The sequence below is a fragment of the Magnolia sinica genome, chromosome 3 (genome assembly GCF_029962835.1).
Source record: "Magnolia sinica isolate HGM2019 chromosome 3, MsV1, whole genome shotgun sequence".
NCBI classification, from domain to species: domain Eukaryota; kingdom Viridiplantae; phylum Streptophyta; class Magnoliopsida; order Magnoliales; family Magnoliaceae; genus Magnolia; species Magnolia sinica.
The window spans coordinates 70985778-71012891 of record NC_080575.1 but is presented as its reverse complement, the minus strand read 5'-3'; the positions used below and the strand labels follow the sequence as shown (position 1 = coordinate 71012891).

The 27114-nt window shown below is 41.1% G+C and overlaps 1 protein-coding gene across 6 annotated transcripts in view; it reads right to left on the bottom strand.

Annotated features, from left to right (window-relative positions):
* Positions 1-27114, bottom strand: part of LOC131240008 (uncharacterized) — a 125542-nt gene that overhangs the window by 75845 nt on the left and 22583 nt on the right. For 4 of the 6 annotated variants that reach the window (XM_058237994.1, XM_058237999.1, XM_058237993.1 and 1 more), the window contains exons 3-4: positions 24106-24325; positions 23905-24005 (exon numbers count right to left, since the gene is read on the bottom strand). The exons of the other annotated variants lie outside the window; for them this stretch is intronic. In XM_058237994.1, coding sequence (XP_058093977.1) covers positions 23905-24005; positions 24106-24325 — 321 coding nt within the window. The remainder of the gene's footprint in view (positions 1-23904; positions 24006-24105; positions 24326-27114) is intronic. 6 annotated transcript variants of the gene reach the window in all.

The following is a 27114-nucleotide window of genomic DNA, read 5'->3' as shown; positions in this document are numbered from 1 at the left end:
TCTTGTGATGGTGGTCCTAACTCTGTCTAAAAAGTCAGTTTTGAGAAATCTGGATAGTTAGCCTCCCAAACTCAGGCCAAATGCAAGCTTTTTCAACGTTTTCTTGATACGCAAAAACAGGGCATGCGTCCGGTTCTTCTACGCATTGAACTGCGTAAATAAGAGTCAGTTCTATGAACAACAGTCGACCGACTACAATTGCTATAAAAAGAGGGAGGGAGGGAGGGAGAGAGAGAGAGAGAGAGAGAGAGAGAGCGTAAAAGGGATCCAAAGAGCTGGACGTGGAGTAGAGATATAGAGAGAAGTAGCATGGAGCAGTTTTTTCTAACAAAGTTTTTTTTTTTTTTCTATCCTTTGTTTTTGCTTTATGTTTTTTAGAGATTAGTTAATCATGGTCATGATTTGTTAAACCTCTTAGCTAGGGCTAAGAGGTAAAGCTTGTGGAGTGATGGGAACGACTCTACGGGTTTGATTCATGTTATGAATTGAATTGATTCTGGTTTGATTATAAGTTTTTAATGGTTTGTTGTGACTGAAATTATAATAGATTTGCGATGGCTTTGAGTATTTCCTTTTCATTATTTTGATTGTGAAGTTAGGAAGCCCTGTTGTTCACCATTGCCCCTTGGACATGGTTAGATGATGGAATCCTTCCTAACATTCATACATCTTTCAGATTGATTGTGGATTAGTTTAATTCTGTTGTTTACTTTGTCTCATGGGCATGGTTTTGTGATGGAATCAACTCTAATTCTCACACCTTTCATCTCTTTGAAAACTAGATCAAAAGAAGTTCAGATTGAGTTTTAGTGATATATCTTCTAACTGGATGAGAATAGGACTTTAACTCCAGTTGAGTTCATGAATCAAGCGTAGATCTCCCTGATCTCTACAAGTGGATCCTCTGAATCCCTAGTTTCCCACCTTTGAATTCTACAAGTTTTAGAGTAATATTTCACCATTATTTCCTCATATTCACTTGATTTAGATTTCATCTTCTTCTAGTTCTAGTTCTGGTTACTTTCAGATTACGTACAAGGTTCAGTCCCTGTGGATTCGACCTCAGTCTTACCGAGATTATTACTACATCACAACCCTATACTTGGGGTGTGAACAATACCCGCAAGCGAGTTAGCTTTTCTCCTTTGATCTCCTAGCTCATGATGTGGGTTTTCCTCCTCTGGCCCAGGGTGTGGGCTTCTTTTCTTTCTTTGTTCCGTCTTTTGCTTTCTCTTCCCTTCTGTTTTCGTGGGCTAGGGCACAGGTTCTTTTTCCTTTTCTTGTCCCTAGGGGAGTAGCCCCCTTCTTTGTTGTATTCCTTTGACGCTTTGCCCTGGGTTAGTAATACGGGAGTTAATTCTTTCTTGCTTTCCTTAAAAGGAAAAAAAAAAAGGATTCCACACAGCAAACACAAGATACAAAGTGAGCAATTCCTCACAAAATGATATTTCCACTTGTGAGCCAAATAAGATCCCCAAAAATGGAATCCATGGTTCAATAGTTACTTGAAATCTTTGGAAATCCATCACAGGATAATCATTACACAATTCTTTTCCCTTCTTTTATTTTCCTTTGCCTTCCCAAATTGGAACATGCTGATGAAAATCAAAGATGAAAAAACAGTTCGAACTTCAAATCCAACATGACATACAAGAGTAGCACAAGGAACATACATTTTGTAGTTTTTCCATATTTTAATATTTTGGACAGATTGTGCATCCAGTTTTGAGCTCTCTAGATCCCATCTAATCCACACACAAATAGTATCGAAGCAAAGAATATAGAAAAGGGGATAGATCTTTTGAATTCTCACCTCTAATTTCTAGAAGAGCCATACTTCTAGAGAACATCTTTGATTACAAGAAACACAAAGAAAGCTTTCATTTAATTGTAGTCTATCTCAGTACTTATTTAGGGCTGCATATATATAGTCATTGTACAACTCCAAATTAAAATAAAGGAAGCCAACACTTTTAATCCTATTGACGGGGACATCAGATGACCTACTCGGGTGTACCAGAGATGGAGGCAACCACCCACATCAGTGCAGCTCTCTTTGTGGATGGGAGACGAGTTCTAGATGGGGCCCATCGGGCCATTTTGAAGCCTCCACATGCATTGGACGTGCATCAGGAAGACCCCACTTTGGGATTATGCATGTGGGTTGCTTAGGAGACAGTTTTAGTCATAGGATTTTTATTTTGTGTCGATTCGACCATTAGATCTTGTTGATTGAGCCATCAGGCCACCAGATCTTCTAGATCTGGGCCCCTTCAACCCTAATCTTGCTTCCTATATGTTTTTTCTTATATTTAGGATTTATTTGATGGTTAAGCTTGATGGTAAGTGTTTTAGTTTCCTTATTTTAAATGATGGGCCATGTCACTTAAGTGAGTGGCATAGTTGTAATTATTTTTAAATTTCATTATAAAAGCATTTGGGGGGTTAACGTCCAACCCTAGTGAAGTAGTTTGAGAAGTAAGAGAGAGAGAGAGAGAGAGAGAGAGAGAGACAGAGAGAAAGAGTTTTTTGTGTGAAGGTATTTTTCCTCGTTGTTTTTAGGATTTGTGAGAAACCCTCCCTTCCAATCGAATTGTGGAATGATAGACGCTTATTTGGTGTTGGATTCCGCTAAGGTGCATTCTTCCTATTTCTCTTCGCCAACAAGGTATTCCACTTGTTCTCTTTTCTTCTTTCTTTCCCTTCCCTTACAACCTTTCTAAACCTATCAAAACCCAACCCGATCCATCCCTTTTCTTTTTTCTCCCAAACCATCCACGTGTGGACCCACACACACGCGCGTCCGTATGGACCTTAACATGAGTCCTGTTTCGTATCTTTGCTTCCTTGATTTCCTTCCAAGTTTCCTTGATTTCCTTCCAACCCTTTTTTTTTTTTTTGGGTTAGCTTGTTAGTACACACCCACGTCAGTACACACTCCATGTTAGCCACCCCCGCTAGGGATCGATACCAAGACCTCAAGTGTTGAAATGAGGTATCTCCACTCAGTCTGCCAGTTGAGCTATGGATCTGGGTGTGTACCTCTAATCCCTAGAACCCCGATTCCCAAATCACAATTCGTGAACCTAAAACCCTAACTAAAATCAAATTTTCTTATAAAACCTTTTTTTTTTTTTTGACAAATAACAGAGAATGATTTCATTAAGAAAAAGGAGGGGGAAAAGGCACGCTGAGATAGCAACCCCTTACCCACCCAAATGAGACAGATTACAAAGCTCTAAGTTGACTATAAAACAGGCCCATTCTGTAATGAACTGATAAACTCTTTTGACAATGTAATCTACTGGCTTAGAAATATCCTTAAACGTGGAAAGAGGATAAAATTTCTGACCATAACTTGTGGAAGAAAGTGCAATGAATAAACAAATGATCAACCGTTTCTTCGTGGGACATACAGCATAGGCAGATGTTGGTAATGATCATTCCTCTTTTTCTTAGGTTATCGACTGTTAGAACTTTCCTCTTGCGCACCAGCCATCCGAACACCGCGATCTTTGGGGGGACTTTGTATTTCCAAATTTTATGAAGCATGGTTGCTGCTTTGGATGCATCTTTCCTGTTAAGACATAGATATAAGGATTTTACTAAAAATCTTGCTTTTTTATCTGGGGACCAGATGAGAGAATCAGCACAAGATTTGTCTGGATTGATGTTGCTGATGCGGTCGAGAAGAGCGATCAGCTCTTCCGATTCCCAGTCGTGGAGATTTCAACGGGCAGCGAGGATTCCACACTGCAGAGTTCCCAATGGTAGAATAACATTCAGCAACAGAAACTGCCTTATTAGGAGCGAGACGATATATATGAGGAAATTCATCTTTAACGGCAGAGGATCCCTCCCAGATATCTTCCCAAAAATGGACCTTGTCGCCTACGCCAACCTTGTAATGGATTCGACTATGAACATCTGCCTGAGTGGAGAGCACATCTTTCCAAAAGCAGAGGCTCTATAACGAGAGGATTCCTTAGTCCACCATCCGCCAATCGATCGACCATATGTGCATTTGATCAGATAATTCCAAAGTGATAGATCATCTGACCCGAGTCTCCAAAGCCACTTACTGAGCAGGGCTCTATTCGTCAGTTTGAGGTCTCTGATACCTGTACCCCCCTCTTGGATTTGCTAGCATACTTCCTTCCAATTGACCAGATGGAACTTCTTCTTTTCCTCCTTCCCATGCCAAAGAAAATCTCTTCTTAATCTTTCCAAAGATGCTAGAACCGAGGACGGGCATTTAAAGAGAGACATGAAGTACACGGGGAGATTAGAGAGCGTTGCTTTGATAAGGGTCAAGCGACCCCCCAGGGATAGGTATCTGCATTTCCATCTGGCTAAGTAGGTTTCAAAACGATCTATGACTTTATCCCAGAGAGCCTTCGGAGGCTTACCCACGCATAAGGGCAGCCCCACAAACATGGTTGGAAGACTACCTTAGAACAGTCAAAAAAAGCAGCGAAGTTCCCTACTTCTTCCTCACCCATATTGACGCCAAACATCTTCGATTTCTTCATATTCACTTTTAAGCCCAAAGCTGCTTCAAAACACCGAAGAGTAGTACGAAGATTGCTTACATTAACCAAATCTACATCACAGAAGAGGAGGGTATCGTCTGCGAATTGAATGTGAGAAATGGGGAATTCCATTCCTTTTATCTTGAAGCCACTAATGATCCCATCCATCTGCCCTTTATTGAGCATCCTGGAGAGGGCATCGCCCACAATAAGAAAAAGAAAAGGGGAGAGCGGGTCTCCCTGCCAAAGCCCCTTGGAGCTTTTGAAGAATCCTTTAGGGGAACCGTTAATTAATATTGAGAAGAAATAAATGAAGAATGTTGAACCAACGCACTCCCTCATCCAGGATTGCCATTTGATCCCAAATCTCATCCGCTGCATCATATATATCATGAAGTTCCAATCAACGTGATCGTACGCTTTCTCTAGATCAAGCTTGCATAGTAAACCTTTGGATCCTGATTTGTGGCTGGAGTCCAGACATTCAAAGACAATCAGAGCACTATCAATAATTTGTCTCCCTGGGATAAAGGCGCCTGATTTTGAAAAATGATCTTATTCAAGACTCCTTTAAGACGGGAAGCTAACACTTTCGTCAGAATCTGATAAGGGCCACCAATGGGACTGATTGGCCTGAAGTCCTGCAGAGATTCTGCACCCGAGGTTTTGGGGATGAGCAAAATAAACAACGCTCCGAGAGATTTGGATAATCGACCTCTATTGTGAAATTCATTGAAGAATTCCATAAAATTGTCCTGAATGACTTCCCAGAAAGATTGGAAGAATGAGATAGGGAAACCATCAGGGCTAGGAGCTTTATCACCGCTCAGATCTTGGAGAGCTGCTTTTACTTCTTCAAGCGAGAAATGGGATTCGAGCGCTGTTGCTTCGAACTGGGCAATTCTGTCGATGTGGAGGAGATCCAGTTTGGGTCTCTACCAACCTTCATCCTGAAGGAGATTTTTGAAGTAGGATATCGTCTCTTCAATGATGTTGTGTTTGTTTTCTGTGCGGGCCCTGTTAATTACCAGACTGCTGATCCGATTCACTCTAGCCTGAGCGCTAGCAATAGCATGGAAATATTTTGTATTTTTGTCCCCTTCTTGAATCCATTTGTTCTGAGCTTTTTGCTTCCAAGATATTTCGTCTTCCAAATCTCTGGCTGAGTAGTCTTGGATAAGATGAATTCTTCTAGCCCACATCTCACTGTCCATAGGAGAGACTTCAGCAAGCGAATAGATAGATTTCAGTTCAGCCAAAATGTCTTCTGTTTAGAGCTCCCTTTTACGAAGATCGCCTTTCTTCCAAGCTACAATTTTCTCCTTCAAAAGCTGAAGTTTTTTGCAAAATTTGTACCCCGCGTAGCCTTCAACTTTGAACCCCGACCACCACTCTTTGAGAAGCTGGTGGAAACCCTCGTTCTTCAGCCAGGAGATATCAAATCTAAATGGCTTTGGCCCCCCCAATTATCTTCATCTATTGAGAGGATAATAGGACTGTGGTCGGATGTAATTTTCGGCATGGAAGATTGCAGAAGGGAGGGAAATGCTTCAAGCCACTCGCCTGAAACCAGGAATCTATCCAGCCTAGCACGAATCGGATCAGAGCGTTCATTTGACCAAGTGAATTTCAAACCCGACAGAGGGAGATCTAGCAATTCCTAATCATCTATCCAGCGAGAGAAGGACCTCATCTCTGAATTGACTCTGCCACCCTTTGATTTGTCTTCCACATATCGCATAATGTTGAAGTCCCCTCCAATGCACCATGGACCACTAAACCTCTACCTGACTGAATTAAGTTCTTCCCAGAATTCTTTTCTTCTATATGAAAGGTTAGGCTCATAAACAGAGGTAAATAGACAACTAAAATTAGAGCTTACCTCTTTGAGGACAACCGATATAGAGAAAGAGCCAGACCAATTCGACTCCAAAGTCCATATGGATGATTTCCATGCAATCAGAATACCACCCGCACTCCCTGTCGCATTTAAAGAGACCCACTTCGCATCTTCTTCTTTCCACAAGGACCCCATGAGATAGTTATTGAAGTTCTGGATCTTAGTTTCTTATAGGCAAATAATGTCTGCCTTGCTTTTGCCGCTGGTATCTTTGATAAGGCTTCTCTTCTTTTTGGACCCCACCCCTCTAACATTCCACGACAGGATTCTCATTAGGAAACTGATTTACCCTGTTGATTCCCTCTGGCATTACCTGATATGATATTCGATAGAGCAATGGAGCTGACTTGAAGGCTCTGTCGTTCCCTATTACTTTTAGACTTTGGAGAAAATTCCCTAGGGGATTTGCAGCCACTGATTGGATGACCATGTGCTTCGATACACTGAAATAGGGCGATGAAGTCTTCTGGGTTATAACCAAACGACAAACCAATGGATCTCCCCACATGTCCCATAGCATCTCTGATCCATCTCTTCTTCTGGATAGAGCCTATAATTTTTGCTCTATGATCTGGACTGACATTTGAGGGCCTAATCTCTATCCCCATTTCAGTTGAGCAATTTCCCACCCTGATTTGAAGGGGTTCTGCTTCGATGATATCTTCCCCAGAGTCTTGCTGAAATAGCACCAATAGAGCAGATTCAGACATGGCTTCAAGTTGGGGGTTGGAGCCTGGCAAGGAGCAAAGGAGTGGGTTGCTGAGGTCCCCTAACGAGGATTGATCTTCACTGATGGAGTCGTCGGCACTTTCATCGTCAAAATTAGACTGGAGGTCTGGCTCATCCTCCCCAGGGTAGAGATTGTTGTGGGGGAGCTTAGATAGCTCCTTATCACACGGGGCGATGCTGCGATGGGAGTTAGGATCGGCAATCAACGATAGGTTGAGATTAAAGCCAGTGTGGTTCAGGCGGTCCGGGTCACCTTTTGTAGACCTGGTGGAGCCCGAACCACCTTTTGTAGATGCAATATAGTTCAAGCCACCTTTAGTACACCCGATTGCAGACTCGGGGCGACTACAGAGATCCCGACCCTCCCGATGGTTGCCACGTTCCGGAGATATCTCGATTGCATTGACGCATTGACGCGTATCCCAGTGATAAGACAACTCTCTAGCACTCTCAGGATCTTGAAATTGCAAAAAAGGGGGGGAACTTTCTCCACCATCCATTCAATAGACGATTGGCGAGATCTTTCCATGGGGAAAGGACGCGTGGCACGATCTGGTGCTCTCCTGTCCTGCGTCTGTCCACCTATTCTCTACAGTGGATGGGATGAGGACAACTGTAGCCGGGAGTGTTCGGTGGTCCGGCGGGGTATGATTTCGGCAGTTCATGCGGGATGGGTGTTCCTGCGGAGAACTGAGGTCATGTACCTTCTTCCATCTCGGTCACAGCCGAAGGAACCGAGGTCTGAGATACTGGTTCTCGAGACCTCCACGGATCTCCCCATCTCGGGATGGGGTCGTTTTTTGCCTCCTGTTCTCTGCTGCTAGGACTTGAATGTATGGGGGTAGAGGTTCCCCTTTTCTTCTGCGGACTCTAACTCTGATGGCCCCCATTTCCTCTCCTAACTTAGTTTTTGGATCTAGCTCAATAAGATCTCCCAACTGAGCAACTACAGCTAAGAAGAATTCGTCATACCACAGTTCCAGCGGAACTGACCAGACCATGACCCCTACCTCTTCATGCCCAAACATCGAGAACTCGTCCCATCTTTAAATACTCGTGACCGGGCCGTCATTATGTAGAGCTCCTGCCATGGCTATTAGATCTGAATGTTTGTCTGTGCTCGTCTTGATCCATAACTCCTTGAAACCTATAGGTTTGATTGAATAGCATGTCGCCGGGATCCTACAACAGTCGTGTAACCATTGTCTAAACTGGGCTATCGATGTTCCTTCTCTAGTAGTGGCCACTAGAGAATCCTTCAACTCTAATTTGGATCTATCAAAGGCTTCTTGGTTTATAATGATGCAGTTATCGTTGTTGTTAGTTGCTATATCTTTTTCAAACTCCGTCCTAGACTATATGTTGGGTAAAACCTTTCCCAAACTAGAATTTTATTTGCGTCATTGTCTATTCATGTGGTCTACCCATGCTAGATTGGAAGTCCCTACTTCTAAGTGGGCCACTCTCGAATTATTTTATATTTTTGTGCACCGCGTGTGTGATAACCTAGGACCTTGGTGTTACAAATCTGAATTTTCTAAATCTATCATGTACATATGTTTGATTTTACATGTTGATTACTGAAATTAATGCATAATTGATCTCTCATCTTGCATCCTAGGTTAGTTTCCATCATCCTACATAAAATTTGGTATCAGAGCCTGGGTCTAGCATAGAGTATGTGTTCGACGAAATTCCTATACTAATAGTAGAGCATACAGATCGCATATATCTTACTAAATTTTCTGATTTGGCTTGCTGAATTTCTGCTTGAGTATTTTAAAAGTCCTATATTGTTGGAATTTTCAGATTAAGTGACTTTAAGACACCTAGTTACTGAATTTTCAGTTTTAACCTTATTAAAATCATTCTAGAGTTATCCATAGGGTTTGAGGTACTAAGGGTCATCATACATAAAATACATGTGCATCATATAGTATCACATTGAGCATCGTCAAATCTGATTTTTGCACCACATTCATCATATAGTACACATTCAGCAAGGTTGTCTCTCATTGGGGTCGTTTAATGTATGCAAACGCGAATGGGTCGTGGTTTTGTTATATTCAAGGTATTCAAAATCGGTTACGTAACGACAACGGTCATAACCGTTACGCGTTACAGGGTCGAAACGGCCGTAACAGTCCCATAATGGCCCTGCAAAAGTTTTTTCAAAAAATAAAAAAAATGGACATAACGGCCGATACGGCCTGTGTCATAACGGTAATGGTGATGGATGTTATGGCCATTGTTACCATTTTGGAACACCTTGGTTCTATTCCCCACCATGAACGCGGATCAAATTGTCGAGGCTCTCGAAAAGATTATCTGTCATTTGATGGTCATTAAGATGCACAATAGGACCACTACAGCATAATTGACTGGCAGCAACCAGCGTTTCACACAGCTAGAGGCTACCTCTCACAATACCCCTATCACTGGGGAAGACAACCAGTCTCAAGTAAGAGAGCCAATGGATGAGAACCCAGTTGAGCAAGGTCTAGTCCCAATAGAACTCATTAGGGGTCATAATAGGAATTTTGGTCAGGGAGTAGGTCATGTAGGACCACGCGCCCACGCACCCCATATAGAGTCACAGGATCGTTACGACACTGAGGAACGAGTTACAAAGAGCGTCAAAGATGATGTTCCCAATTTTAATGGTCGCTTGAACCTGATTCATTTCCTTGACTGGCTAGCTAACATGGACCACTTCTTCAAGTGACATGACATGCCAAATCGCCGTTGCGCGAGGTTCGCTAAGATGAAGTTGACGGGTCAAGCCAAGTTGTTCTGGACCAATACAGAGTGGAAGGCAGAGCGGCGTGGAGATGAACCCCTTACATCATGAATTGAGATGGAAGAACTTCTTAAAGAAAAAGACATCCCACTCTCCAACCGTGATCGCCTTTTGGATCAGTGGAAATCCTTGAGGCAGGGGTCAATACCTGTATCAGATTACATCGAGAGATTTGAGTACATGATGCGATGTGATGTGATGTGATGTCGATGAGTCCCCTGTTGTGACCCCATCTCATTTTAGGACAGGTCTGCACCCTGAGATTAGGCGTGAGCTTATCCCTCATAATGTTGGTACACTAGAGGAGGCCTACCTAAGAGTAGAGGAGCTTGAACGATACCTAGTGCAACCGACCATAAAACGGTTTGGGTCTCGTGATTCCAATGGCAAGGTTGCTCCTCAGGGAGCCAAACCTAACCCTGGGAGCTAGACCAAAGCCCTAACTAGTGCTCCCACCTATAACAGAGATGTTAAAGGTAAGGATCTAGTCAGCACTAGTTCGAAGAGATATGAGCACATAAAGTGTTACCGTTGCAATGGTTATGGTCGCCTTGCAAAGGAATGACCAAACAAAGAGAGAGGTAAAGCTCTCATGATAGATGAGGCAAATGAGGATGCCGAGGACAATTGCAATGCAAAAGAACATGAGCCTGATATTGGTGCTAGTGATGAGGAGTTTGATGATTAAAAGACCCACACTCTCACAATAGTCAGATGCGCCTTTGTCGAAGCTAAAGAAAATGTTGATTGGCGTAGGAACACAATCTTTTACACTTATACCAAGTGTGGAGAAAAGAATTGTAAAGTGATCGTGGACGGTAGCAGTTGGGCCAATGTAGTCTCTACCAGCAGCACCGTGAGTTGACTAGGTTTGAAAGTCGAGTCTCTCCCTCAGCCCTACAAAGTGTCGTGGGTTGATGAGTCCTCCATTCCGATCCCACAGGGTCGTATAAGGATTCGTTGTGGTGCGATGTGGTTCCCATGGATGTCAGCCACATCATCTTGGGTAGGGTCTAGTTATTTGACTTGGACATTACAATATTCAGCCACTCGAATATTTGTACATTCATGTTTGAGGGGAAGAAAATTAGATTGAGTCCTCTTCCACACGAGCATACTGGAAAGGGAGGAGACCACCAAGAAGGGTGATCCTGAAACTTTGAGGAAATCCAAACCTCAGTCTCTTCAAATTATTAATGCAAAAGAATTTGAAAGAGAGACTAGGGAGGATTCGGAGGTGTATGCCCTCGTGACTAGAGAGGCTACCCCCCAGGTTGGTCTGAGGGTGCACACTCTGTATCCAAATTATGGGGTGTGACAATATATGGTTGTGATTCTAGCTCATTGGTAAATGGATATGATGGTTATGATTTGGTTCACTTAGTATGATTCTTTTGTTACCCCCATTCGGCCCACTTTGGGGCATGGTTATGATGTAGAAATTATTTCACTTGTTAGGTTAATTGGGCTTTTGGAATGGGCCACTTACTCATGGAGCTTGGGCCTTAAGTCAACCCACTAAAGATGTGTTAAGGGTGCTAGCAGTGTTCCAAGTATCGATATCTTATAAGTTTCGTTAGTCAGGGATAAGGAAACAATATTGATATTGTCGATATTATCACCAATAACTAGAAATATGAGGAAACATTGAGGAAACATGGGAAAAACAATGGAATTTTTCAGCGAAACTTCGGTAAATGCTAAAATACACATATTTGCATATTTAAGAATAATAAAAAAAATTGCAAAAAGAATAAATGCAAATAAGTTTTCATTTAATGGGGGTCTAAAAGCATGTGTTGTCATAAGAAACCAATCCAACCATCCCATGTATCCATTCAACCATCCAACCTTCCATCTAAACGTCCATTGATATTTCAGAATACTAAGAACATGATATTTTGCCAAGAAATCGTCAATAATTGGAAAGGAAACGAAAGATTGTGGTCTCAATATTGCTTATATTGCGATAATAATAATATCGCAATATGGTCGATATTATCATAGACAATTTGAACATTACATACAACCAAGTGCCCATAAAAAATAGAATTTTTTTAAATAAACAAAATTTTGGAGACATCGAAACATTGGCGATATTATTGAAATATTGTTGATACAATGGCGATACAAGTGACTCCTGGAATTTATACATTAAAAAATATTGGTGACGTCGATACATTGGCGATGCAAGTGACGCCTGGAATTTACACAATCGAAAATATTGGTGATACATTGGCAATACTTAGTGAGACATTGTCAATACCTAGAATTTCTGAGATTACTAATGTTATCGGTAGCACTACTGGTTTTTTTGATATTACAGAGCTGGAGATACGAATAATATCGGAGATATTTTGATAATATCAGGGATACTCCGAACAGTGGGTGTTAATAAGCCCACTTCCATAATCAAGTTTGAAGATGGTTGGTGCACTTGAGAGTGTGCAAATGGTCTAAAGGATTTAGGGTATGTGGCTTGTTGGATTAACATAGTAGCTTCATTGGAAACTAATACGCATGTATGACTCCTTTAATAATACAAGATGGTTACATACATATAGCATGCATTGCACTTTCATGCATGCATCCCAAGAAAATGTAGTAACTGAACTTTGGGGCCACAAGTTGATCAAATTGAATATATTTGGGCCCTCGTGCAGGCCAAATTATATATTTGAACAATACGTTGGGTTGGATATTTACGGGGGCCCATCGGCAAACAATCGATATTATCGTCGATAGTATCAGTGTCGTTGGAGTTGTGACACCGAAACACGCTTTCTTTCGTTTCCCTTACTAATATCAGCGATTTTATGGAGATTTTATCGATTTTTTTTGCGAAAAATATGGTTTTCGGCGAGAAAACGTTGTAGCTACCTACCTTGTCACGGACTCACGGGATAATTGTAGCCAACAAACCCTTTTCGACAATAAAAGGGCCGATGACATTGAGGGACTGCGTAAATATGCAAAATAATTAATAATAATAATAAATTTTTTTTTATATAAAAAAAGGGGAGGGGCCTTGTGAATTTTGGTACCTGTAGTAGAGGATCACTGATAGGAAGTGGCAGTGGGTCAATCATAAAAGAGGATCAGTGATCAGAAGCAACTGTGGGCCAATCGATTAATCGGTGCGTCGTAAGTGCGAAAAAATCTCAACTTTCCATTTTCTTCCTTCGAATAGATTAAAATTTTGAAATCAAAAGATAATTTCAGCAAAGAACCTACTAAAGATTAAGGATTTGGACAGGGATTTTTCAGGAATTTAGAGTTTTGAGGGTTCCCTTTAAGAACCCTCGTCTGTTTCGAAGATGGCTTTTGAAAGCCTTTTACTGTGGTGTGCGGGTGCCGATCTCGACCATGTGTGGACGTCAACTTCCGTGGACCCCACCATGATGTATGTGTTATATCCGGTGTTAAAAATATCGGTATCGCGTTACATATCGCACCTTTGGGATATGGATATGTATCGGTCATCGCATGGGATATATCAGTTGTATCGCATAATGTATCGTTGTTGTTGGAAACACGGGCAAACATTGGAAATTGGTCGAATTTTTCAATGAAATTTCAGTGATTGTTAAAAAGACATTAATACACTTACAAATCAAAACATTACATAAAACAAGTGCACGTAACAAGTTTTCTTTGTATGGGGTCCTAATCTATGCGTTGTCTAATGAATTGATGCAAGTATATTCCAAGTTTATTCATATTTATAAATGTAAGAAGATGTGTGGAAACACAAGCAATACATTCAAAAGCAAAAGAAGAATCACTAGATCAGGCTACGTACATGTTTGATTTTATGTTTAGACACAAAGATTGCAACCGATTTGCGAAAAATTAGACTTTTTTTTTTTCAATTTTCGGCAACTTGGTCCTCCAAATCTCGAAATTCCCCAATCCATGATTTTTCATGTAACAATTTGACACTGATTTAACATGATTTATAGAAGAAGAAAAAAAAAAGGATTTGAAAATAAAAAATGCTCACCAAATCAAACATGTGGGATATATCCCACTACTTGTGTGTTTCGTATCGCACAGGTGGGATACAAGATATATCGTGGGATATATCGGTCGATATCGTCAATATTTAAAACACTAGTTATATCCACATAGTCCATCTATTTGGCGAGATCATTCTAGTCATGAGCCAAAAAATGAGGCAAATCCAAAGCTCGAGTGGACCATACCACAAAGCAGTGGGGATAATGATTCCTACCGTTTAAACCTTCGTCGGGCCCATAGTGATGTTTATTTGTCATCTAAGTTGTTCATAAGATCACACAGACATGGATGAAGGTAAAAAAATTTTTTTTAAATAAATAAATAAAAAATGACACGGATCCAAAACTTCTATGACCCCTAAGAATTTTTCAACGGTAGAAATTCACTGTTTCCTGTGGTGTGGTCCACTTGAGCATTGGATATGCTTAATCTTTGAGGTCAAGTCCTAAAATTATCTAGTACAATGGATGGATTGTGTGGATAAAATACATAAATCACGATCAGACCGACAGAGTTGGTTTGCACACTAAGCTACCACTTCCTAAGAAGTCGCGTGCGTGCTACTTCTTTGGATGAGTAGGTCGGTGGGTCCATGATGTGTGGGACCATCATGATGATAAATAGTTTAACAATACCGTCCATTTATTTTGACAAATAATTTTATGGCATTAGCCTACAAATGAAGCAGATGTGCATCTCATGTGGACCACACCAAATGAAAAGGAGGTGATTAAACGCCCACCATTTACAACTTCCTAGGGAAATTGTAATGTTCTTTTGCCATCCAACATGTTGATTAGGCCACACGGACTTGTATCAAGCCAAAACATGGTTTAGTTGGTGTTAGAATTTGCCACGTACAATTTTCAACTGTTGGGTATCGAGTGTCATACACAGCCAGAGTATTAACTAACTTCCATTGTAAAACTGGGAGTGGATTGCGTGTGACCCCTGTGTGGGGCCCATAGAGATGTACCATACAAATCTATTCCATCCATCTGTTTTGAAAGACCACAATAGGACAGGGTTCTAAAAATTAGGCATTTCCAAAACTCAAGTGTGATCCATACCTCACGAAACAGTGGGGATTGAGCACCCGACGATGACAGAAGTTTTGTATAAGGATGGTATTTGTTCCTATAGTTTATCCGAGTGGTAATCATTCTACGAACAGTTTGGATGCATATAAACATCATGGTCAGCTGTAGGAAGATTTCAACAGTGAACATTGTTGTTCTCACTATTTTGTTGGTATGGCCTGCCACCTAAGTTTTGGATTTGCCCGACTTTTAGAATATTGTCCTATTATGGTCTTTCAAAACAGATGGTAGGAGTGGATTTGTGACGTACACCTCTATGGGCCCCACACAACCCTGGGCACATAGATATCTCCATGCCTAGGTCAAGTACACTACCTACATTACTCCCCTGTATGTGTGGTTGTGATTAGATTGGCCAAGATTAATTTCCCTTGTTATATTGAATAGGATTTGTTAAGGTTAACCACGTGTGGAGCATGTAAACATTTGTGGCTACCGATTGGGCAAGGTATCCACTGATCCAAACCATCCATTAGAATGGCCATCTCTTGGATAGGCCAATGGCCCATCTTAGATGAATCATAGCCCTAAATAAATGTTGATAGAATGATCTAATCCATACATTTGGTCGGGGCTTAAACAAAATAGCTAGCAAGCCGAACTCTGAATTCAAGAAGAAAAATCTATATAAGATTATTTGATCAAAGCTCCAGTGCTCTCAAAGCACTATAACTACAATTCCCAAGTTGCAACAATTTATTGGACAATCCAATTGATTGATCTGAATTGTCCATTAAGTTTAAAACATGTTTCATTCACTATCATACAAAAACCACACTAATCAGATAATCCTATCCATCCTTGATTTGGCATTTTTCCTATAGCCATCCATTTTCCAATCCATGATAGGATGATTGTGATTGCCTAGAAAAGTAACTTTTTTAAACAACAAAAATTCCTGATATGTATGTTTTCCTCATGGTGTGGTCCACCTGAGATTTTAGATCAGGTTAATGTATGTTTTTTGTCGATTATTACAAATTTGTATGCTACTAGGGAGCAAAATGTCGTCTAGATCAGGAAAAGGAGCAAGGGGCATTGGGTAGAAACATGGACGGCCAATGGAGGGAAATAAATATGGAGTCATATGCAACTATTGTGGCCAACTTCAAGAATATGAAAGATTGACCGAGTGTAACAAAGCTAGTGAGATAGGATATGAGAAGAGTGTTGGTCGAGGCGAAGTCACACAAGCAGCAGTAGAAGGACTGGGGGAAGGATCTGAAGGAGGAGCTATGAGGTCCTAGATGGAGCCTACGTGCTATTGACGAGCAAGATGGCAACAATAATCAGGGGATTACATATCCTGATGACTGTGTTACGACTCGGGATAAGAGGGAGTTTAGACAAGCGATCCGCGAGTCTCAGGCATCGAAGTGGGAGGGGGAGCAAAGGAGACGGCTTGACGAGACTAGGCCGTCATTTGGGAGATCCCAACATGAAGCTAGTGGGAGCAGTGGATGGTGTGAGGGAGGCAATGTGGATAGCAGTGGTTTTGGCAGGCATGGCCTACAACGCACACAGAGCGCCCGTGTTACAGATGCATTGATTGTAGGTGTTAATCAGAAAAGGTTAAAGAACACAAAGAACAAGGGGCTCAGGGAGAAAGTGGGGGGCGCCATATCTAAGTGGTTCATCTCAAGCCACATATTGGCAAATACAGCAACCAGTCCTTACTGTAAAAATATGATTGAGGAAGTACAACGTGTCGGGCCCAGAGTGAAGCCTCTGACACTACAGGAGATTCTTTGGGTCTACCTCGATTAGGAGTACGAGGAGATGTGGGCTTGGGTATGTGGAATCAAGCCGAACTGGAAGCAATATGGGGTGACGATCATGTGCGATGGGTGGATGGGACCTATTAAAATGTTCATTATCAATTTCATGGTGTACCGTAGAGGGCAACCCAATTTTCTCAAATATGTTGATGCATCAGCCAAAATAAAAGGTGTGTGTGTGTGTGTGTGTGTGTGTGTGTGTGTGTGTGTGTAAAGTGATTAAAGATATTGGGTCCGAGAATGTCATCCAAGTTGTGACAGACAACGACAATGCATTTGTTAAGGCTAGGAAGAAATTGATGAGGTATCTTCTCTAATGGACCCCGTGAGCGACACATTGCATTGATTTAATGCTCAAGGGAATAGGCTAGAGGAATTCTGTTAGGAAGACCATCGAGGATGCGAGGAGAGTGACGAACTTCATATACAATCACTCATGGATGTTGGCTGTAATGCGCGACTGTTGTGGAGGGGACATCATTAGACCGGGTGCAACCAAAGTGTTCCAAAACAGTAACGGTGGCCGTTACAGCCCCCGTATCGGCCGTTAAGGCCGTTTTTTATTTTTTGAAAAAACAGCTATTGGACCGTTATGGGGCCGCTACAGCTTGTTTTTCTGTAACGGCCGTTACGTAACCGATTTTGAATACCTTGGGTACGACACAGTTCGCCACAAACTTCATCGCACTTGACGGCTTATACAGGCATCGTGGGGGTCTCCAGAATTTGTTCAGATCTGAGAACTACTTAGATTGGAACCAGAGGAAGACCAACGGTGCAAAGAAGGTTTCGAAAATGGTGCTTTTCGATTCCTTCTGGGATAGTTCATACCATCGTTTCCATCCTGCATCCGATTTACAGGGTCCTATGGGCTGTAGATAATGAGATGTGGCCTTCGATGGGGTCAATATACGAGCTTATGAGAATCATGAGAGAAGGGATATAGACTGCAATCCCCTCTTCACACCAGTGGGTTATTGATATCATCAATGAATGGTAGACCATTACCAATGAGCATCCACTCCACCAAGCTGGTAAGTTTGTTACATTTACCTGTATTTATTATCACTCGCACTTGCACTTTAAGCATCACTTCGGTTTGCATGTTAATGCAATTGAGTAAATAATATTTGGGTTTCAACATACTACTTGAATCCCAAATTCCATTACAAACGCCGGCTCCATGAGAACAATGATTTGAAGATGACCGTCCAGGCGGTGTTTGAATGGTTGTTCCCTGAATCGCCAGCGTAAGCAGAATTCGGTAACCAGGTAATGCGATTTGACTAGATTTTGCTAATGGTAATTGGTAAAATAGACTTTCTTTCTTATAGTTCTAGATATATGGATAATTAAAAATGGTGACTTGCGGTTTAGAGATGCTAGGGGTACGTTCTCATCTGCATTAGCCAAAGCATCAACAGAAACGATGATGCCGTGTGAGTATAATTATTAATTTATTTACTTACATAGTATGGTATATAATTAGGTAACTGAATTTCCTGTTTAAACTTCAAACTAAAACAAGCTACTCATGGATATAAAGGCGAGTGGTGGGTGATGTACAAGTCGACACACCCGCACTGCAGCTATTAGCAGTTCATATTCTTGCGCGGACTGTATCATCTTCATCGTGCGAGAGGAATTGGAGCACGTGGTCACTTATACACACTAGCAAGAGGAACAAGATGGTGTATGAGAAATTGCAAAAGCTCGTTTACCGCCATTACAATACGAAGTTAAGAGAGGCAATTGCGGGCAGACCGAGACATGGAGGAAAATGCGGACCCGCTCGACCTACTGTCGATAGGCGTCATGGCACAGATAGGTGGCGATGCTGAGGACCCACTTTATGAGTGGGTCAACCCAGCTAATTTAGATGATGCAGAGGGAGGCCCTGCTCCACAAGTAACCGAGGGAGCAACGTCTCTTGGTATCGATCTCGATCAAGTAATAGGCCAACAAAGGGCAAATATACTCTTTTGATCCTTTGGTGAGGAGTTTGACACGTCCTGATGATGGCAAGGAGGCAACTTCATAGCATCCTTCCCATCATCAAGTCATAGTGAGTGACGATGATGAGACTCAACCCCCACTCGACACTAGTTGTGGGAACGACGACAACAACGATAGCAGTGGTGAGGGAGGGGATGGAGGCACCAGCACCGATGTAGGTGGTACTAGTGGGGGTGGAGGTGGCAATGGTGGGGTGTACACGACAGGTCAGAGCCAACGATCTATTGGCCAATTCACCAAGGAGCAGTACTTTGACCATGTCACTCAGGACGAGGACTATGGATCTCGTCCACCATCACGTGTGGGAGAATCAGAGCCCACACATATTTTCAAGCGTCGTTCGAAGAAGAAAGCTGGGCGTGCTGCGGCAAATGCTCTTGCACGCAGCTTGCATCTATGAATATTAGTTCAGAGCAGGGGAGTTCCACTTCTGTACCACCTTATGCGCATGGGGGATATCACGGGTATGGGCATGACAAATCTGATATTCAGTCACACTCGTCTACCTATGGATACGGGCAACAGACAGATAGTTCTTCGAGTTATGACCCTTTGACCGGAGGATATTCGGGGTACCCGTATGACTGGCAGCAATACTATCAAGGAGTCGGGGTTGGACTTGATTTGTTCCCTCAAGACCCTACTCAGTCAATGTCGTCAATGTATGTCACACAACACCCACGTCAATGCGTACTTGTACAATTCGGGTAGGACGAGTATCAGAGATACATAAGAGAGTACCTCCAGTGGTACGAGCAAAGGATGACCTAGGAACAATATTGCCTACGGGTTGAGTAAGAGTACTTTATCAGACTGCAAGGGGATCCGGATGATGACTACAAGCCACCTCGTCACTCCATGTGAGGATGAAAGATGGTAAGAAATGTGTACTTTTTAAGTTCATTTACTTTTATGTCTTATTTATTATATACTAGCTACATTTGTATTATATAAACTTATTTTGGTAACTATTGGAGTGATTTCTTACGGTAGCGCATGTTTTTTGGCCCCATTAGATGAAAACTTGTTATGTAATGCATTCTTTTTGTAATTTTTTTTTTAATTCCTAAATATGCAAATATGTGTATTTAGGCATGTCCTAAAGTTTCACTACAAAAATCCACTGTTTTCCCTATGTTTCCCCATTTTTCTCGGCATTTCCGATTATCGGCGATATTATCGGCAATAACGATATTATATCTTTATCTCCGGCTAGCGAAACTTGTAGCGATACCGAAAACTCGAACGTTGGTCACAGGACCCAATGATTGTATGGATATTTATAAGCAGCCCATTGTACACGATGTGGTGATGGGAACCAATGATTGTATGGATATTTATGGCCGGCCCATCATCCCCCAATGTGGTGATGGGACATGTTGATTGTATGGATATGGATTTGATGTTCGTTGACAGCCCTCATGTTGGTTTAACCGAACTTTGGTGGTGATTCAATATAGACTTGGAACCATAATGGACGCCTCGGGGATGTGAGAGTAACCTTCTTTGTGAAAAGAAGCCCCAAAACATACTTAAGGGAGCAACAGGCCCTACGGCATGAGACTCGAAGCCCCCAAGTGGCCATTGGGACCTCTGGCTTCATGTGTATGTATTACTGGGAGCAAAGAAGGGGTGTGGCGAGCTCGGTGTGGGGGAAACGGTAAAATGCGTTCCTTCCTTTAGGCTATCTTGGGATAATGCTTATTGTTTATTGTACTAGAGGAGTTGGTCATGGCAAGAGGTGCACCACATGCATCCATGCAATTGCACTCATGATTGCATCTCATCCCATCTAACCTTCTATTCTAAGTAACATGGCAAGAGGTGCACCACATGCATCCATGCAATTGCACTCATGATTGCATCTCATCCCATCTAACCTTCCATTCTAAGTAACATGCTTATATATGTGGATAACCACGCTTTACTCTAATTCAAATTGCTAATGTTATTTGATATGGTAAATGTACCCACTGAGCTTGAAAGCTCATTCCATGCTTTTTCAAGAAAGAGTCACCGACGAGGCTAGAAAAGCATTGGACTAAGAATTACATTTCCGCGGTGATGTTGAATTTTTGTGGAATTTTTGAGAATGCAATAATAAGATAGGATGAACTTTTAATGCAACTTGATTTATATATTATATTTTGGACATTTTGCCATGCCTTGCTTGGATGGCTTGTAATATTATGGATGATATAACTGAGTTGGTAACTGTACATCTTAAACCAACTCGTCCCTCTTTACAGAAATAAATAAATAAATCCATTGTCGCGTACCAAACTCAAAAGCCAGGAAGTGACTTTTTCGATTGCCAAATTTGGGGAGTGACGGGAAAGACCCATGGTTAGGGGATATTAACCTATTTTTACCACTATAGTATGCAACCTGTCCATGATTTTGGTATGGTTCCTAACCTAACTCCTAATATCCCTATCAGTACTTTCATTCAAGATACTAAGTGGCAATTTCCATATCCAGATATGACCACGTTGGCTACAATATTTAAAGAAATTAAATGCAGAGATATTATCCCGATTGATGATGAAATAGTTTGGACCATGTGCCTCAAAGGCTCCATCACTTTTGTGTCGGTTCTCAAGGCTTGTCATAATACTGATCCTGCTCCCTTATGGATGTACCTTGTCTAGTATAAGGGCTTCATTCCTCGGCAGTCCATCACTGCATAGATGGTCTTCCTTGGGTGCCTTAAAACTAAAGACATGCTTCATAGACTTAATATAATTACTGATGCCAATTGTTACTGTTGCCCTTCTAATTCTAATTCCATCGAGCATTTATTCTTCAATGGTGACTACATCCTTTGGATTTGGAAAATGGTCGATTCAAAGTTGTCCATTACTTCTATCAATTCTTCCATTATCGCTCAATCTGTTTATTGTCTTGTACAAAATTCAATAGATCTAGTTTCTAATCATTTAACTAAGCTTTGTTTTCTTGGCCCTTACATGGCATGTGTGGAGGGAAAGAAACAACCACATTTTTAATTCTAAATCCCTCCCAAAGGAGATCATTCTCAGGCATATCGCTTCGGATATGAGAGCTAGAGCTATGTGTATTCCAAGCCCAGACATCATTCCTAACGCCCCTGCCTTTGTCTTTGCAGCTTGGGACCTTCATACATCCTTTTCTAGCATAACCACCCAACTCCCCCGAGATGCACCCTTCAGTAGCATGGGCCCTGATGGACCATAACTTGTGCAGATATTAATGCCCAAAACACGGGTCTCCTGTGCTTCCCCCCTTCTTCTGAAGCTTTATGGGGAATTATATCAAAAGTGTGTAGGTCAAGAGACAAATGCCTGCACATCCTTTATCTTGGCATCTCCAAGTTAATTACAGCTTACATTTCATGTGCGGCTATTGAAGTCCAGGATGACAAAGCTCTACCTGTAATATCTATTCCAATCTCTTCTTCTTGTGAGATGCACCAATGCGATCTTTTTTCTTTATCTCCTGCTTCGAGTGTCGTGCCCAATTTATCAAAAGGCATCACAAAAGCCTCATCCTAAAGCTTGCAAATGCCCCCTTGCAAGCTACCAGTGATAGTCTCTTCCGCAAAGTTAGTTGGTATTCTTTGACTCTTCCCTAGTTGGGTTGAGTGTCCTCCCCAGTTTTGGGGTGAGGCTACCCTTCTCTCCCTAGCCTAGGGTGTGGGATTTCTCCATATTCCGGGGTTGGGTCTTCTTCTTCTATCTTCTTCTTTTTCTTTTTTTTTAGTTTTCCTGTTCTTTCACTAGCAAAGGTGTGGGCTTCTAATCCCACACCCAGGGTATGGATTTTTTTCTTCTTTTTGCTTGGTGGTCTAGTCCTCCTTTTGTTGTATTCTTCAGGCCTTGAATTGGTTAGTAGTTCTCCTCGCTTTCCATGTGTGTGTAACACACACACACACACACATATGCATGTATGTATACATAAATACATACATACATATGTATATAACATATATATGTATGTGTGTGTGTGTATTCCTAAATTGTCTAAACTAGTAATAGAAGGAATTAGAATAAGGAAACTGAATGAAGAAGTCCAAAACTCCTCAAAGTCTCTATACAAAACAAAAAAGATGCATATACAGCTGTAAGGTATACAAAATCCATACACTTTGTACATATAGAGTCCAAAACTCTCATATAGTTTGTATGAAGGAGCTATAATGGCTTCTGATTGGACTAGTCAACCCCAAAGTCCAATCAGATGTTGGATCTTGGCCTGATCATTCATCGGCGAGGCGTGAGGACCACTGGTGGACTCAGGTTGATGATCCAAAGGTCTTTCCTACATCATCATTGTATGGTGGTTCGTAAAATAAAAAACTTGGGAAGTGGTGTTGATGAGTAGTGAAGGAAAAGGAGAATAATGGAGACAGAGATCTTGGGTTTGAAATGTGCCCCAAAAGGTGGATGGTTGGTGAAATGGGTGAACTAGGCTGGAGGAGCTTGAATTCAGAAGGCTAATAGGGGAGTTAAGGGGGAATTAGGGTTGGGTTAGGTGATAGGAATAAGTTTTGGGAGGATAGTATGTGCAGCAATAAGCCCTCATTTGAGTCGTTCAGAGCTATTATAGAATTTTATATAAGTCCCAGCTCCAAAAAGGGCAAATTAAGAGTTTTTATCTAAACAAAAGTAGTTTAGACAACTAAAGTCTGTAGAAGTTTTAGGGGTAGTTGGATTAGTATTCTAGAGAGCTCTAGCAAGGTGGGAAATATTTTTCTAATAATCAATACTTTGTTAAGTCTTGTCTGTGTCAGTGTTGGTTGCATTTATAGGCCACCTCAAGGCCAAGAAAGGGATTTAACATGATAACAAATCAGATAGCTTAGAAATACTGGAAAAGCTTTGTGTAATTGTACGCTGTACCTTTATTATAGAAAGTAACTTACAAATGGTGATGTGCAAATGATCCAAAAAGCACAGTATAATGCAACACATTCACAGTCAAAACAGACTTACAGCAAGAAGTTACTCAATAGAGAAACCAAACTTGTGTTTCAGGGAAGAAACTAAACCTGCCAAAAGTTCCAAATGCCCGGTGCCCGAAGCACGATAAGCTACAAGATCACCCAATAGTCTTGCCACAGAATGGACCTCATCTTCCTCCAAAACACTCCTAGAGAGGGAAAAAAGAAGAGGGGGAGGGGGGAAAGAACGTATAAGAGGGTTTACCCAGCAAGGGTCCTTAAATCAATTGAATGTAGAGAGAAGCCTACAAGTATTTTGCACGCCCTAGACAGCACAAAACCTCTCGTATTCCATAATCAAACACCTCCCGGTAATGAGCTTTCCATGCATGATCATGAGTTGCATAGAAGGACCTCCACCTTAACACATCAGATCCCGTGAAACATTGTGTGATGACAAGAAGCCAGGCCAGGATAAGGAAAAAGATCAACAAACTATACTTCCACCCATTGCTGTCTGTATCCTTCCCTAAAATAACCAATAAAATGCACAGTTAACTCTCAATTCTCAAGTTTCAAAATCTGAAAATAAAACAGTGAACTCCTTCCATATAGTGAAAGCAAACAGAACAAACGATAAAATGATAATACTATTCATGTCTACAAGAAGTGTGCATGTGCCCATATAAGGAATAGAATAAAATAGACATAAGGAATAGAAGTCTAAAATGCTAATAGCTTATAGATAGGGTGATCTTGGCAAATGCATAAATCGGCTTAGAATGCTAATAGCTTGAGTCTAACTGGTCTCGTAATCATCATGTAACACCCATGAAAATTTTATATATATATATATAAAATATTTTTATCTCTATCTTATCTTTATCTTATCTCTATCTTATCTCTATACATAATCCTTCTCTCTTATATATACTCCTAACCTTCCTCGTATCTCTCAAGTATCAATCCCTCACATGATCCTTTCTTTTTAAGGAGTGTATCGTAAGAGAAGTTCTACTCCAACTTAGATATTAACAAAAATGTACCATCTAACAACTAAGAAAGAGAGAGAGAGCATTTTGGAGAGCTTAGATCCGGTAAGTTTATAGTCCATTCTTTCATTTTTTATTTTTATTTTTTTTGGTGCATTTAATGTAATTTGACTCGATTTATGCAAGGAACGGTGTGGATCGGCCACACGTTCATTGCATTGATCTTTGGGTTATCCGATGTAAAGATGATGGAAGTTTAAAATTCTATGCGAACTTCTTGTCGCAAAGATTGATTGGTGTGCATTTAGTCGAATTAGATTCGATTTGTACGGATAGTACGATCCTTAAGGCCAAAATATAAAAAAGGCCCTAACTTCCAGATCAATCTGACCATCGGATGGGCCACACTAGTTATATCTGAAAGTGTTTAATAATGAAAGCTCAAATTTCTGTGCAAGTGTTGGTATCACTTGGCGTAGAGTTGTACACAAACCAAGTTAGCACGGTTAGCTCGCTCGACTCGACTCGAAAAAAGCTCAATTCGACTCGGTTCGAAACTGAGCTCAAGCCGAGTCAAGCCGATTTTTTGAGCTCGAACTCAAAAAAATAAAAAATAAAAATTGAGTCGAGTTCAAGCTTGCCTGAGCTTGACTCGACTAAAATCAAACCCCAACTCGAATCGAACTCGGATCGAACCAGTTCGATGACTCGGTTATTTTGATATTGATGTTGCTCAGCAAGTGTTCGATGACTCGGTTATTTTGATATTGATGTTGCTCACCAAGTGTTCAACGAAGTATCTGCTGGTGGCGAGGAAGGTATGGATATGAAAAAAATACCCTTCTATCTTGATTTTTATGTTGCCTACAAAGTGTTTGATGAAATAACTATAAATCGATGCTGTTGTTTTACATTCCGTGAGAAATTGAAGATGCACTCCATGTGTTTGAGAAAATGTCGCAGAGGCTCGATCTTAGTTCGAACTCGGCTCGAACTTGCCCTAACTACTAACTGAACTAAGCTGAGCTAGCCAGTCACGCTCTGCAACCGAGCCAAGTCAAGTTCGAGCTAGGGTCAACTAGTGGCCGAGCCGAGTCGAGCTATGCCAAGCTCGACTCAATCAACTCGTGTACACCTCTAACTTAGCGTAGAAGGTCGAGATGGGCCATCGGTGTATGTATGGTTAGATCCATACCATTTATCCAATGTTTAGAGGAAAAATATGTCAAAAGCTCGAGAATCTAGATGATCCAATCATCCGGTGGGCTACTCCAATCAATCATTGTCATTCAATTTCATAATCTTAAAAAGAACTAAAAAAAATAAAAAAAATAAAATAAAAAGAGTGAATCTAAATTTTGATAATTGAATTTAATGAACGTATTTAATCATTTAGGGCTTGGCCACTTAGGATGTTAATCAAAGGTGGGCCCCACTATAATATAACCAGATGAATAACAATGTCGTGAATATAATTGATAGGATTTCTGAATTCAAACCAGCCTAATTACCATGTGGATTTTACACTACCAAACGTAGGTGAGTAACCTAACGTGTATCATGACTCATTGGAATTAAAATAAATTGTTTGTGACGGTTTGATTGATTGATGTACTGATTGGAGTGTTTTGTTATGATATTATTAATTTAACTACTGTGAATGTATGCTACGGTAAATCACATGCTAAACTGTGCAAAACTGCATGAATTATGATAATTATACGTTAAATTCACAAATGAAGACAAGTAACTATGACAATTATGAAAATGATGCATTTATACATCATCCATCATTCATTACATTTGCACATTGCATTGTCGATCCTGAGGACCCTTCTTGGAAGAAATATCGATCCTGGTAGAGCATTACCAGATGCGGGCTATGCCCAAGACTACTGAAAGGTGGAAGCCCACCCAACGAGTGGATGCGGGTTGACGATCTCCAATCCAAGCAAATGGAGGATCATCTCATTTAATGCATTCATACACCATTTACATCCATACAATTGTACATACATTGTTGTATTCAGTGCTTTGTATTATTTTAATTGCTATGATTATGAACCATGCTGGGTTATTTCACTAAGCCTGGCTAGCTTACCTTTTTATTGATGAAAAAACCATACAGATGAGCCATTAGCAGATAATGTAGCGCAGGAACCAGATGGAGCCACCGCATCTGAACATGACCCACGTGAAACGTGGCCATACTTGTCTGAAGATGAATTGGCAGCATTAGACCACTCCTGAATATTTGATTTATTTGTTATGATAGTTTGATTGGCATATGATGTATACTGGAATTGATTATGGGATTTTAAGAAAT